We start from the raw sequence: 15,657 nt of genomic DNA, 5'->3' as shown, positions 1-15,657 counted from the left end.
TTCTCTTCAAAATTTCCATGTTGTCCCCAGGGAAATTGTGACTTAGTTAATATTACGGTCACACTAATCTGTCACTGAGGTTCCAAGTGAATGCACTGCTCTCTTTGAGAGCAGCAATCTCCCAAGAACAATGAGAGTAATGAAATTGGACAACATTGCATTAAATACAAAATGAATGCATTTGGGTCATAAACCTTGGTAAGCCTCAGCATCTTCTTTGCCTGTGTCATTTGTAAATATAAAGCTATGCCATCAAAATGATCTTTCTTTTTATGAAGAAAATTAATTTATTAAAAAAAAACCTTTGATCTTCATTGTGAATAATTTTTGCTGAAATAACTTTTAACATTCATTTCTTGTTTGCTCCAGCTTAGTTGTAAGTGATGATGATGTGTGGAGAGACCAGTTTTACAATGGAAATATCAAGAAAGAAAGAGGTAATGAACATACTTTAAAGTGTTACACCATTTTAACTTAATTCTCCATGAAAAAAGTGTATAATAAAAAGTAATAAATTGGCCTAATTTCATTTATTAAGATACAAAACCTCTCTGACCAATCTGAAACATATCTTGGTTGAAGATATTAAGCCCTTTGACCAGGTCTTCTATGATTGTGGCATACGTATTCCAAGAATATAGTTTTGATTTTCATTTCCCATTACAAAAATGATATTGAAAACTATGGAAATTTTCCATTGTTTTGATAAGAATACTAGCATGGGTGGAATGCAATTGTGGCCATGTCATTAATACATCATCTGCACCTGCTCTGACAAGAGTGAGATGGCACAGCATGGGGAAAAACCTGTTTGTGTTCTTTCTTTGAGGCTGGCATTTCTGGAGGGATTCTAGTATTAATGCACTAACAGAATTTTGCCTGTGGTTGCTGCTGTAGCAAATCAAGCTTTATCATTAAAATGCGTGTGTAGTAAAAATAACATTATGCATATTCATAACATTATGCATATTCATCTGTTATGTGTTAGGCATACTTACAAAAATATCAGTTTAACAGTGCATATACAAACTCTGTGTCTATAGAAACAACACATGGTGGCTTTTGCTGTGGAACTGTGTTATTTTGCTGATACTCTGTTTACATTTCAACACACTTGTCTCCATATTTAAGGTGCAATAGTGCTACGACTTGCCAAATCGTGGTTTCGTATAGGATCCTTGGAAATCTTAGCTCACTCTGGGGAACTGGACTTACTAAGGTTTGAATTGAATCTTCATAGTAACTGTAATAGTTTTCTCAACAATCAAATTACATTAGAATTCACGTATACAGTTGGAATTTAGACATAAATTATTTAGCAAGTAAGATTATGTAATTTAAAAAGGTAACCTGCTATTTTTATGCAAGCATACCAAAGATCTTACCTCACAAGGGTAAAACCCTTGGCATGTTTCCAAAGGCCTGGGTCTTACAAAATGAGGAAAGTTCTATACCTAAGTAGTTCTGGTAACTAAGCACTAGGGAGGAGTTGTTTGTTTTGGAAAGATTTATAAGTTGAAAGTGTAAATTCCTATATTTCTCAGTTTTCTGTGGCCGGTTTTTCTGCTAATTTTAATCCATGTATCCCGTTTCCCTGAGCCTGGCTTGTAGGAATGTGGAGCACTGTTTTGGGAATAGCCATTTACTGTGGAAGTAACCCTACTTCATAAGAATTCAGCCATTACATTTCCGTTGTGAGAATTCTGATGTAAAATGATTATTCCTTGTAATGTTATACTGGTTTTTTTAGAAATGCAAACTCTTTTTTTTCCTAAGAAATGGATATTGCTGCATACAAAACCACATCCTGCTGTGCTCTGGAGATTTAATGTGGGGATAATTTTAACTCTGTGTGGCAGTCTCCAGTTGTATTTATGACTACAACCTTAGGTTTTATCTTTAAGCATTTTGAAGAGCTTAATCTAATATTCATTGGAATAAATAGACTGAGTTTTTAAATAACTATTTGTGGCAAGCTATAGATCAGCATTTTGCTGTTTGAAAACAAGATTTTTTAATGCTTAATTCCAAAGTACCAGTTTTGTTTAAAGAATTCTGTTTCTGCTGTTATAGAAGATTACTAGACTTTATCATCCAGGAACATTTTCCATCGATAGCAATGAATGATTCAAACAGATACCTGGTAAGTCTTTTTTAAGTCATTTTTGTTTTCCACAAACATGTGAACAAAAATTACAGGAAGGTCTTCACAATTTCAACTTTTGTGAGATTTTAAAATTTGAAGTAAGCTTCCAGGTTTTATTAGCAAAAGTTTGTTAATTCTCTACGGTAAAAATCTGCTTCTTGATTTTTTTTGTTTTCTCAAAGTCAAATAGGAACATTTGTCACCAGTTTCCATTATGGAAATGTTTATTGAGAGGCTTCCATTTTCTGTTGTTTTTTGTTCTCTTACTGCTCAGGTTGTCAGTGAACAGTGGTCATGAAGTGATGAACTGTGCTTTTGCTAATATAAATGTAGTATATTTAGTATATTCTAGTATACTGCCTAGTATATATAGTGGTTTTGGTTTTTGTGGGGTGGTTGTTGTTCGTTTGTTTGGGTTTTTTTAAATTTTACTTCTTAATTTCCTTAAGGGCATCTGTGTATACTTATTTAACTATAGTCTTTGCAGGATGAGGTTATTATCCATTCACATAATTTAAAATGGGAATGACAAGTTGTGACAAACATACATAAATTTGAAAACCAGAATGTATTATATATTTCTAAAGTGAATGAAACGCTTATGTAATTCAACATTTTTGATACAGAGAACTTGAAGTAAAAGATGTATTTGATTTTAGGAATTTTTCTCTACAGTCGTGTCAGAGACTGCAAATCTCATTTCCTTGTGGATGTCTGTGGGGTTTGCACATGGTAAGGTGCCAGATGGCATTGGCTTTAGGGGAGGGACACTTTACAGTAATGTACTTGAAAATGGCTTGTATTTGTCACCGTGGTCTTCAGTTCTGCTGCTGTCTTCACCTACAGCTTTATCTGTTGCACGAGGGGCTTTTGTCCCAGAGTGACGCTGTCTGATCTCCCAGAGCTCAGCTGTGACAGGACGAGAATATGGGAGCAAGAATTCTCAGAGCTGTTACAGCAGTGCGGTGTACAAGGACAGGGAACTGATGCCATGTATAAGTTCAACTGCTCTGAATTGGATCCATCCACATAAAGCCCTGGCTTTTTCAGTGCACAGGGGGCAGGGCTGTCCGGCCTCCTGCAGGTCTGTGGGATGAGCCCCAGAACAGCGGCGGGAGCCTCGGGGTCCTGCGGGGCATGGGCTGGGGGCAGAGGGATGGGTTCGTTTTCCAGAGTCTGATTCCTGAGAACTCTCTAAATTCAGTGGCTCTGTTTCACAGCAAATTGCCTGGAGACTGGGGTTCGGGTGGAATTTTAACTTTTGTTTCTCCTTTCTGTTTAACTGTAGGTGTGTGCAATACAGATAACTTCAGTTTATTGTCCATAACAATAGATTATGGTCCTTTTGGATTTATGGACTCCTATGACCCAGGTGAGTGTAGCACCTGCTTTTTTTTTTTTTTTACTTAAAATAATCTTTTTATATTAAATTATATAGTTTCCATTGCATGAAAACTCCTTTCACTATTACAGAAAAATCGTAAGAATGTGTACTGTTTGAAGAGTTAGGGGAAAAAATTGCATCAGTGACCAGTTTTATGACACACTATATAGGTTACATTCAAGACTAAGAGTCTTGTTAATGAAATATTACTATTAAACCCATTTCCATGAGACTGTTTCCACTTGAACACCATCAGTTCAACAGATGCTACAGCAGAAGCCTAGAAAACTAAAAATTATGTATTGCTGGAAGCAGCCAAGAGCAGAAGTGGAAGACAGTAACTTTACATGCATGAAGCTCTAGCTTTATTGTCACAGCAGCTAATTATATGTTGGAAGAAAAGAAATCAAACCTACACAGTCATGGTAACCTTTCTTTGAGAGTCTTAACTCAGTTGGGGATTGATAGATACAAGTTCAGTATGTGCATAAATGTGTGTTCTTAGAATATTGTTTATAGTTTGCAACTGAATAAACTTCAGGATCAGCAGTGGATATCTTGCTATGTGTTTTCATGCCTGCAGCCTCAAATTAAGGAAAAGTCATGAGAATAAATGTCATATTGTTTCTATTGTATTGAACAAAATGGGGCTTTTTTGCTTTTTAGAGCTTTCTCTGTAGGGTAGATTGGCCCCAGCTGGCAATTAAGGACCCACAAGCCACTTGTTCACTCCTCCCTGCTGTGGGCTGGGATAGAATTGGAAAAGCAAGGCTAAGAAAAAGCTTATGGGTTAAGATAATGACATTTGAATAAGTCAAAGGGGAAAAAAAGGGCAAGGGTGACCAGCGAGTGATGCAAAGACAATCACTCACCGTATCTCACCGCCAGACTGATGCCGAGTCAATCCCTTAGCATCGGCTGCCTTGGAAAAACTACCCCCAGTTTTTATTGCTGACCGTGATGTTCTAGGTGTGGAATATCCCTTTGGTCAGCTGGGCTCAGCTGTCCCAGCTGCATCCCCTCCTAGCCTCTTGCCCACCGCAGGCAAATCTCATTTTCTGGGATGACAGGATGCGAAGAGAGCCCCTGATGCTGGGCCAGCGCTGCTGAGCGACGCGTAGAACATTGCTGTGGCGTCAGCGCTGGTTTAGTCGCAGGTCCCACCACGGTGCCAGACAGGCTGCTGTGAGGAGAACTGACTGCCCCAGCCAGACAGGGCACCCTGGAGCCTGAGGAGAGGCGTTAGAGGGGAAATTCAGCAGGTCTGACAGATGTGGTACGAGTCTCCTGCTTGGAGCTGCGTTCTGTGTCGGTGTCCTCTGAGCGCTCGGCCGTCGATCAGCTTCTGTGGGTTTGATGTGAGTGAGGGGCTCGCGCTGATCCCCTCAGACACTGCTGCTGTGTGCAGGCACACATTTTACTTCTGCATGCTTGTAACTTGCATCATGGGCACTTACTGTCTCCCAGATAATGGATTTGCATACTGGAACACGTTAGGCCTAATTTCTATGTGAATACAAAGCTTGCTTGTCCACTTAAAACAAATCTTGCTTAGGCGGCCTATTAAATACGTTTACTATGTGTGTGACTTTTCCATAAGTACTTAAATCCTGCATCTAGGTGGACATTTGTTTGCTTAATCTATGTGCTAAATAGTAGCACTAGATGTGGTAAAAATATTGGGTTTAAGTTTAAAAGACAATGGTTTTTATGCAAAAATGGTCTTTTTGTCTGTAACCATCTGAATTTATCTTGTATCTTCGGGTAGGAAAATGTCACTTGTGACACATGGGAACTTGTGTGTGATGTATTGCTTAGATTTGCAAATAATAGATCTTGAGTTAATTCACTTTAAATAAGTATTCTTGTAATCTGGTTTTGAATATTTAGTAGTTTCAGGTCTTCTATAAGTTTGCAAGTAAAAGCTGAATGTATTTCAGTATTTTAACATTGATTGTTTATTGCAATTACTCTGTTATGGAAAAGTAATGTTTTGTTTGAAACAGATTTTGTTCCGAACACATCTGATGATGAAAGGAGGTATAAAATAGGAAATCAGGCAAGTGTTGGGCAGTTTAACCTGAGCAAGCTGTTACAAGCTCTAAAACCTTTATTGGATCCCAGGCAAAAGCAGCTGTAAGTAATCCTTAAAATATCGTAATGCTTAAAGGAACTAGGGAGATGAGAGACATTGTAATCACCATATGCTTAGGAAAGAAAGGGATTCACTTTTAATTATTTTTTTTTTAACCAGAAATTTAGTCTGGATTAATTATTGGCCAGAATATGATTGGAGGGTGGGGAGAAGGGGTTTTTGTTGGTCATAAATAGTAGCAAAATAGGACCACAGGGAGGTATTAGATGTTGTGTGATCCTTTCTCCTTTCACTAAGGCAGGAATTTTGCCCGTTGTTTTCTGTTCTAAGTTTGTCTGGCTTGTTTTGTAAGATGCTTACTTAGGAAGATCATACATCCTCCTGAAGTAATGAGGTAGTATTTTAATAGCCTCTTGTAAAGATTCTTAAATTAAGAACATATACATATATATATGATTGAGAATGTCAATGTTTCTGAGATAGCAGGCAGAAGTTTTTGTTGTTTATTGCACAGCAGGATTATGCAGCAGCATTTTAGTTCCTTAGAACTTAACATTTCTTTTGTTTTGCAGAGCTTCCCAAATTTTGAAGGGGTATGGTGAACACTATTACAGTCGGTATGCACTTTCAGAACTGAAACCTTCTAGTCACAATACTGTAAAATATATAATGTTTACAGTTTCCATACTTTGTTACTATTTTCAGTTTCACAGAACTATTCAAAACAAAATTGGGTCTTCTTGGGGAGAATGAGAATGATAACTATTTGATTGCTTTCCTCTTAAAAGTGAGTTGACTTTGCTAATTTTGTTGGCAGAAGTCTGAACTGACCCCCCACACTTGAAAAGCACTTACAGAATTTTTATTCACTAGATTATGGAAGATACAAAGGCTGATTTTACAATGACATTCCGGGAGTTGAGTGAAATTACTGCAGACCAGTTAAAGGAGCTCCATATTCCTGAGGTATAAACACAAGCACCCAATCTTAGCAATACTTAATATAAAAAGAGTAAATCAAGCTGAGCATAACCTCAATGTAGCAGAGGCTGTCTCAAGCCATGATTCATCTGGGCAATTTGTTATTGTATCATTATTAAGGGACAGAGGGACTAATACACCTGTGCCAGGCTACCACCCCTTGTGAAACCTGTGTCTGGTAATGATGGATATGCTAATGAAAGGTGCATTAATAAAGAATCAGATTTTCAGCCTTTGGTACAGGTCCAATATGAGTAGTCATAAATACCCATACACAACTGGGAAAATGTGATTTTCTTCACATTTAATGTGGGTCTGCTACAAAGAACTTTCTTCCCCCTCATCTCCCTTTTTTCATTGTTTTGTTTAAGAATACCTTTTGTCCAACAAGTGAAATTGCATAGGGCTCATGAGGAAAATTGCAGCCTCAAGTCAACGAAACTGTTCCTGGCGTGGGTTTAGCAGGTGGCCTAAACCTCTGCTCTCAGATGTATTTGCTTATCTCAGTATCTAATGATAAGTGAGATCCCATCTCAACATAAACTCCTGCTAGAGCTCTGTCCAGAGTGGCCTCTGCCCTTCCTTGAGTGTGAGATTGGTTTTAAACGTAATTTAAAGCATAAAAATACAGGTTGCTATTGTGTCCTGCTCAGCCTGCTATCTCATCCTGTGCTGCTGCTAATTTAGCCTAAACTTTATCTTCAGGACAAAAAGTATAACCACAGATAAAAAATGAGAGTTTTTAAAATGTTTTACCTGGATGTAGTGCAGTCTTTGAAAGTGAAAATATAGCTGAAATATTTGAACTGGACTGAGATGTTAGGCAAGTCATAATTGGATAAAAAAACAAAAGGGAAATTCTGAAAAGGAAGCTTGTAATCTGGTTCTGAAAAGCAACCTAATCTGGAAAGAAAATAGCCTTTTTGTGGGAGCCAAAATGTTTTTTTTTTTTCTTTTACTCTTTAATACAGTGCCTTTTCCATGTGATGAATATTGTTCTTTTGCCTGGGAAGCTGCCTTCCCCAAAATATCTGATTTATGTCTGTTTTTGAAGCCAGTTTAAAACAATAGCAGGTGGACTTAGGAGGTTGTTTTTAAGCAGCAGCATGACTGTGTAAAACACAGAATGAAAATGAGGAGTTGATGGTTCTTTTTCCAAGTAACTAAAATAACTAAGTTATTTTGAGCAAATTTTCTGGTTTTCCTGGTTTTCTTCTGTTAAGTGAGAGGTCTGTCCTGACCTTTTCTATGAACTTGAAACCATTAAGAGTTTAAAAATTTAGATATTCTAGAGGGAGGCAACAAAAAAACCCAGGAGTTGTGGCTTTGGAAGTAATAATTTGAACAGGAGGGTGATAAGAGGATGGGTGTGTTTGTAAGAGAAGGTATTTTTATTAGAGAACCCAAGGGATTTTTCCATTTATGGCAATTCCATCTCCCCATCTTTGAAGGTGTTGGCTGAGGAACCAGCAATTGTGGTGTAGTTGTGACCCTGCTGCTACACCAAGGGTCATTTCCAGCCTTCACTTGGTAGCAACCTGATCTTTTTTTTTTTTTTTTCCACACAATGAAATTATTTAGCCCACAAATTCTGAGCTCCAAAACTGATGTGAAAAAACAAGTACAATTTTATGCTGTAGAACGTTTGCATTGTTTTAAAGAATTTCAGTTTTAAAGTAATTTCACCTCTGTTTATTTATACACCAATACTTTTATGAGTAAGTTTTCATACTGATTTGTACATCACTTCAGATTTTTTCAGCTGCATACCAAAATCGACCTAAAATGCCAGAATCTTTTGGGAACACTGCAGGAGTCCTTATATTTAGTATTAACTGAAAACATTCTGAAATTCCTCCTAAAGCAGCCTAACTCTGCACATCTTTGAACAAACTCTTGATTCTCACACTCACCTGTTATCCACCTGCCTGATTCCCAGCTCTTAGTAGTTTCTGTGCTCATTTTTATGATCAAATATAGTTTTTATAATTTTTTACGCCTATTCCTCAAAAAAACAAAAAAAACCAAAACCAAAACAAACAAACAAAACCCCAAAAAACACCAAAAAAACCCAACAAACAACAAAATAAACCACCCCACCAAACCAACCAAAAAGGCCCCAGAAACAAACAAACAAAAAACCCAGATGGGATCAAAAGTTTTTCCTCTTGCTTTTAATTTCCCCTACTTTTTTTTTTTTTTTTTCTTGAATATGTGCTGTTTACCTCCTTTTATCTATGTCCATTTCTTCCTAATCTGTTCTTTCTCTGAAGTTCATTTTTTGTCTGTGAGCTTTGGCTGCTTTCAGCTGAGGAATATGAAGCAGCTGTTTGCTCAGTGCAATGAGCCAGGGAGGCCGAGTTTGTGTTTGCTGTCCATCACTGGAGGCAGTAACCCCAAGCTCTGATTTCATGCTGTCGGCCTTTCCAGGTTCTGTCTTCTCTCCTGCTGTCTCTAGTCTTCTCGGTTTTCCCCTGTCCCTGTAGGCTTTAATTTCCCTTTCTCTTCACCTTTATTTATATATTTAGTTCATTGCACAATTTTGGATGAAGAAAAATCTCTCTGAATATATCTGACCCATGTACAAGTCTCAGAAGAGAGTGAAAGAGAGTGAAACCTGTAATTATGTACCTTAAAAAATGAAATAGGTCAGACAGTAAGCCGTGGAAAACCAGGGGTGTTTGTCTCCAGGTGCTAGAGGTGTTTAGGTAAAATTTGTCATAACAGAGATGGATTAATATGATTGTATCATGCTAGCAGAAAGAAATAATTTGAATACAGAGGAAAAGATACTGGTAGAATGTTTAGGGAGAAAATTCTTTGAAGGGTCATCATATGTTTGCCTTTTAAATCCATTTATCGTTCATCGACCTGGTTTCAGCTGGGGCAGATGTAATTTTCTTCCTAGTAGCTGGTACAGTGCTGTGTTTTGGATTTCGGTTGTGAATAATGCTGATAACACACTGATGGTTTAGCTGTTGCTCAGCAGGGCTTAGTGAAGGACTTTTCATATCCTCATGGTGCTCTGCTGTGAGGGGACAGAGCCAGGACAGCTGACCCAAACTGGCCAAAGGGATACACAGCACCTGGTGTCATGCTCAGCAAATAAACTAGGGGAGAGCTGGGTGGGGGGACCCTGCTTGGGAACTGGCTGGGCACAGATTCATATGCATCACTCACTTCTGTCGGGTTTTATTCTCTCTCCTTTTGATATTTTCCTTTTCATTGCTATTGTTGCTATTATTATTGTTATTATTAAATTATTTCAGTTACTAAACTGTTCTTATCTCAACCCATGAGTTTTCTTACTTTTAACCTTACTTTAAACCCCCATTGAGGAGGAGCACGAGGAAGTGGTTATGTGAGACTTAGTTGCCAGCTGGGGCTAAAACACATTATTTGTTGCTTACTTTGGTTTTTGCTTAACAGGAAAATAATTCTGATTATCTGTGAATGAATGTTTCTTTCTCTTTAGGAGTTCTGGGCTCTCCAGGATCTGGGTAAACACGAATTATTTTCAGAATGGGTTACTATGTACCTCCTGAGATTAAACAGGTAAGTCTGATTGCAGTTTGAAGTGTGTATTTGCCAGAAGCAGGCAACTTTAATCTGCAGTGATTTTGCATAGTCTTTAGTGGATCTAATAAACTGGCCCAAACATGGTTTCGTAGGTCTTTTTTGTCTTCTACACAAAGAAGGTTCTAGATTATGCTGGATTCAACAATAATTACAGTTGTAGTTCTGTTTTGACAAACAGTTACATAAAAATGACATGGAAGGAGTAATTTCTGTTCTTTGTCCTTCATTGAGCTCCTGATCAGTATTCTTTGGTTAACAGCTTTTCTTAAAATATCAATCCCACAGATTCAGTCCAAGAATCACAAACAGGCTTTGCAAGTACATAGGAATGAATTGTGTTTAATTACTGTTTTTATATTTTTTTTTTATATATATATATATATATATTTATATATATATATATATATATATATATATTTTTTTTTTTTTTTTTTTTTTTTTTTTTTTACTATGTAATAACATTGCTTTATGGTGGCAGGGGATGGAAATTGAACAGTTGCAAATACAGAGATTGTGTTTGGAAACCATGGTGTTGCATAGATAGGAAAGAACAGGATTCTTTTGTGTTAAATCAGTAAAGAATCTAACATTTTTTCTGAGTTATAGATGGTATGCATGGCTAATAGTAGTGAAAATTTTTTTCAGTAAATACAATTCTTAGGGGATAAAATCAATAAAAGGCACAAAACCTACAAGAAAGTGTGGAGTTTTTTCCAAGTCTTATCATTCTTAGAGCTTCTACCAAACACAAAAGCAGAGCACTTAATGATTTTAATGGAAGTCAGATAAGGTATTTCTAAAAAAAAATCAGCATAACCCTCACTAGCTAAAGTGCTTTCTGTTTTTCTTCTTTCCATTTGTTTTTCATGTGTAGTAACAACCGTGACTCAGATGCCAAAAGAAGAACACGAATGGCAAGTGAGTAAAACTATCCAAAGGAATCATATGCTTGCAGATGGCAAATATCTATTTACATATGTTTCTTTAGTGTTAGATATTTTTCTTTTTGGGTAGAGCTAAAATACAGAATTTTTCTGAAGAGGAGAAGCTCTCATTATGCTGCTGCAAATCTTGTAGCACTATACATTCATTCTATCTGTCTCTGTCCTTTCCACATGCTACACAGAATTCAGATTTCTGATAGGGGCACACTTTTTCTTTCTATCACCAAGAGAAAAAACTCCTTGTGAAAGGACTGCCTTGGCATGGAAGGCAAAGGAAGGTACTTTGATACTCCAAGTTATTCTAAACACAAAATGGCAGTTATGTATCACAGCAGAAACAGTAGATATGAAACTCCAAGAATTGTTCAGCGGGAGATATTTTTGATCTGCAGTAAGCTGTGGCAAATTTGTGAAATTTGCTTGTAAGAGAAAAGGAGCAACTGAAAATCAATGGCCAAAAGGGAATGAAAGAACTACAGAATCTGATCAAACTCTGCACAAGAGGCTTCACTGTTACACTGCTTTGCAGGGTGCTGCCTGCAGGATGGAAATGGCTGCACTCTTTTGTTAGATTATTGACTGGCCACTTTCTTCTAAAGCTCCAATTGATTAGCTAGGAAAATGGCAGGAGCTGGCACTGACTTTCAGTAATGAGATAGTAAAACTATAGAGGGCACAATTTATGGTTTCAGGTTTGCATCCCCATTTTCTAACAAAGGCTCTATTCTTTTAAAAGAATTTCTTAAAATTCTGTATGCATTTTAGAAAGTTAATATGAAAAGAGCTACCAAGAAGAAGTATTTATTTTCTTGGTTTTTGATAGGGTTAAGGAGCTTCATCTGTGAGTTTCTGAGTCCCTTCGCTCAATTATCATTTTGAGTTTTCAAGCTCCTGTTTTCCTCAGCTGAAATTGAATGCTGAAAACTGTCTAAACACACTTCTTATTTGTCTGTATCTTTTGAATCTTCTTTTAGAGAAAATCATGGCATTCTGAGGTTTTATTCCAAATCAGAAAGGATCCTAGTTTGTCAATGATCTTCTGCAAACCATCATTATGTTTTTCCACCTCAGAAGGTCTTTTAGAAGGTCTTTTTGCACCTCAGAAGGTCTCGTAGTACAGGAAACAGATGAAACACAGAAATGCTTTTGCCTCCAAAATCACCCTTGTGCTAATGGTCTTAGTTTTGGTAGCAGTCAGAGCTTCATCTGCAAAGGTTCATGGTGCAGTTAGTTTTCTTCCATATAATCAACCATCACTCTATATTCATACTGCAGAGCTGCAAAAATTGATAATAGGCTGCTGATGTTAGTTTGTTGTTGTTTTATATAAAATCAACAACTCTTGCTGGATTTTTGCTAGCTGCTCCGTATTACAGTGTGACTGAAATTTCTTACAGAGATTTTTGGGATTTTTGTTCTTTTTTACATTTTTATATCCATGCATTTAAATAGATTGCTTAGATGCCCCTGTGGTCTCTTTAAAATTATTTAAGTTTTTGTTTTGCTGTTGGTTTGTTTGTTGCTTGTAACAGCCGTCCTCATCAGCACAACTTCCAGCAGAAATCTGTCTCAATTCAGTCAACTCTGCATTTTTACCCAGCATTTTATGTTGAAGACAAAACTCTCCTGTCTCCTCACATTCTCAACTGGGTGGGAAGTTCCACTGAATTGTGTACTGCTGTCTTTGACTGACCTTGAATCTATTGGCATTAAGACCTCATTATTCATCACCCTTCCCTAATTGTTGGTGTCATAAAAAATCTCACTTCTCAAAGTACATTAACGTGAATCATTTGAAGTCATCACTTATTATTTTTATTTTTTTCTCCCTTTATTTAGTTTGCAGTTCTTAGTAGCATTTTATCTTGCACTGCCTAAACTTAGTTCTCCTGGAGTTGATCAAAAAGTTTTGACAATCCAAGTCTAAAATTGTATTTCTTTACAAAAGAAGCATGTAAAAAAAGTAGACCAGATCATGCTTCTAAGGACACAAACATTCTTTTGCTTTGTCCTTTTCTTACCTGGCTTGTATTTCTCTTTCGTAATTATCTTGTCACTTATGTTAAATACCAGTATTTTTAAAACCACTGTGAAACCTGTCAGTTTTCAATTGTTAAGAATTTATTTCTGGGACAAATATTCTCCTGCTAAAATGACTCACAGTTCTAATGTGAATTACCATTTTTTGAATGAGTCATATGTTAACTTTTTCACCTTTTAAAATATTTTTTAAAATAGTTATCACACTTTACCATTGATAACCCATTTACTGGATTAAATCAAATACTTGGCCAGAGCAAATTGTTTTGCCAAGTGGTAAAACACTGTTTTTTAGCAGCTGGGGCAAAGTGTTGTCATGCCTGTGTAGAAGTTATCAGGATTCCCAGTAGACAGTTGTGTTTATTGACTTTTTAAATATGTGTAACTACATACTGGACAGTGGGGATGTGAAACAGAAGAATGTCTGTGGCTCCTTCTAATATATTATTTCTAAATGAAATAATTTAATAACTAATTGATTAAAGGAATTGAGTAGTGCGAAGTTTGAGATGGTAATTTTGATGATTCCTCTGCTTTTTCCAATTCCCTCTTTCAAATATGCTGTAAAGGTATTTATAAGAATATTTTATGAAGCTCCATGTATTTTTAAAAAGAAATATATTAAACTAACATTTATCCATATAAAACCTAATGACATCAGTGGAAAGAGAAGGAGATGAAGTTTGTGTATGTCCATAAATCACAGACTTTTGGTTTCAAGTGCGTGAGTGAAACACCTTTGGGATCAGTAACTAATGTCTTAATGTAATAAATGCTTACTGATTTGGGGAAAATATACAGACCAATGGCAAATTAAGACTTCAAAGCAGGCTTGAAGTGTTACAGTTATTCTGTAACATTGCTTTGATCTTAAGGTAGGTCATCACTAGAATAATTCTGGCCTTTAATTGCAGAACAAAAATAAGAATTTCATTGACAATTGCTAAAAAATTGATAATTAGAGCCATGTGGGATTATAAGAATTGTTCTTGGCAGACAGTTTGACAAAACTCCTTTTAAAAGTTGTTAGTGGCTCTGCTGTAGGATATATCCTGATTTACTAATTCAGCGGTTTCATTTTCCAGTGTTGCTACATTCTGTCTACTGCTCATTAGACAAAAGCATCCTGGAACAAGGCAGGGAAGCAGTGCAGTTGTCATGAGGGTTTCCAAAAGGATACAACAGACAGCTGTGGAAAAAAATGAGAAACCTCTGCCTACCCACAGCCAGGAGATTAAAAGGAAAGTTGAAAAAGTAGTTTCTAAAAAATACAGCTGAAATGTAGCATTAAAGGCTTTCATGGCTAAACTTCTGTTACATGACATAGAGGGAGTATCTAAGTACACATACTTTAAAGCCTATCTCAGTAATTACTTTTTAAATTAAATAATACAATATTCATTTTTGTGATCTCCAGGAAGGTATTGACATTGAAACATGGCAGTGTTTTCCATTGACACAGCGGGAACCTAGGCCATGATAAACTCATTGCACTTGAAAAGCCTGCTGGTGTTCCTGACACGAAATCCTTCCTCTATCAATGTCATGTTCTGTGCTACTCTAATTTCTGTTTGGTACTTTGGCACTACTGATAGTGCAAGTGTAAAAAATCCTTTTAGCAGCTCATAGAATTAAGTTGTTTGATTCGTTCCTTTTCCTTTTTATGCATTTTTTTCTTGATCTGCAAATTTAAATCTTCTTGAAGATTTCAGTGACGTTTCAGTAACTGTTTTCCTTTTGTTGCATATGTCTAATTAAATTTAACATTATTTACTCTTGGTTTCAGCTGTTAATCCTAGATACATACTTAGGAATTGGATGGCAGAATCAGCAGTGCAAAAAGCTAATTTGAATGATTTCTCAGAGGTAAATTTATCTTTTTTTTCTTGACAGATTTAATAATAACTGGCATAACAGCTAATGAAACAATTTTTACATTTACACTTTGAACTGTACTACATTTTGACCAAAATGGTACCGTATAGCTCCAGTTGTTATTTAAAATATTAACAAAATTATTGCTATTATTACAACATAAATAGTAGTGACTGTGTTAATAGTAGTGCTAATAATAGCAAGCAATTCATGTGTTAGCTTCTGAAGCCGGGAGGGTGTGCAAGGCAAAGTGGAAAAAACTTTCCTTGTTTACCAGAAAACATTTTGTATAAAAACGTACCCATTTTTAATTGCTTCCAGGTTCAGCTCCTAGAGCAGGTTTTACAGCACCCCTTTCAGAGGCAGGAGGCTGCAGAGAGAGCAGGGTACTCCCTGCGCCCTCCAGCTTGGGCCAAGCATCTGAAAGTCAGCTGTTCATCCTGAGGGAAAGTCAAACAAGCTAGAAGAATGATCAAGGTCAAAGCTCAAGCCTTCAAATAGGGCTAATGGATCAAGCCACAGGAACTTCCCTCTCTTAGACTTTGTGGACTGGAATCTGCTACTTTTCTTGACCAGCTTATGAAGTCTTAAGAATAAAGAAGTGCATCACTAC

The 15,657-nt window shown here is 36.7% G+C and overlaps 1 protein-coding gene across 1 annotated transcript in view; it reads left to right on the top strand.

Moving 5' to 3' along the window:
* Positions 1–15,657, top strand: part of LOC120748827 (protein adenylyltransferase SelO-like) — a 23,371-nt gene extending 7,714 nt beyond the window's left edge. The window contains exons 7-19 of the mRNA XM_040055681.1: positions 370–437; positions 1,132–1,219; positions 2,074–2,143; positions 2,806–2,878; positions 3,435–3,518; positions 5,537–5,666; positions 6,198–6,242; positions 6,331–6,412; positions 6,499–6,591; positions 10,082–10,161; positions 11,060–11,103; positions 14,956–15,035; positions 15,366–15,657. Of these exons, the coding sequence (XP_039911615.1) occupies positions 370–437; positions 1,132–1,219; positions 2,074–2,143; positions 2,806–2,878; positions 3,435–3,518; positions 5,537–5,666; positions 6,198–6,242; positions 6,331–6,412; positions 6,499–6,591; positions 10,082–10,161; positions 11,060–11,103; positions 14,956–15,035; positions 15,366–15,488 (1,060 nt within the window). The 3' untranslated portion in view covers positions 15,489–15,657. The remainder of the gene's footprint in view (positions 1–369; positions 438–1,131; positions 1,220–2,073; positions 2,144–2,805; positions 2,879–3,434; positions 3,519–5,536; positions 5,667–6,197; positions 6,243–6,330; positions 6,413–6,498; positions 6,592–10,081; positions 10,162–11,059; positions 11,104–14,955; positions 15,036–15,365) is intronic.

The sequence above is a fragment of the Hirundo rustica genome, chromosome 1, assembly GCF_015227805.2.
Source record: "Hirundo rustica isolate bHirRus1 chromosome 1, bHirRus1.pri.v3, whole genome shotgun sequence".
Taxonomy (NCBI): Eukaryota; Metazoa; Chordata; class Aves; order Passeriformes; family Hirundinidae; genus Hirundo; species Hirundo rustica.
The sequence above is the reverse complement of the archived record's forward strand: the minus strand, read 5'-3'. Positions and strand labels throughout refer to the sequence as shown.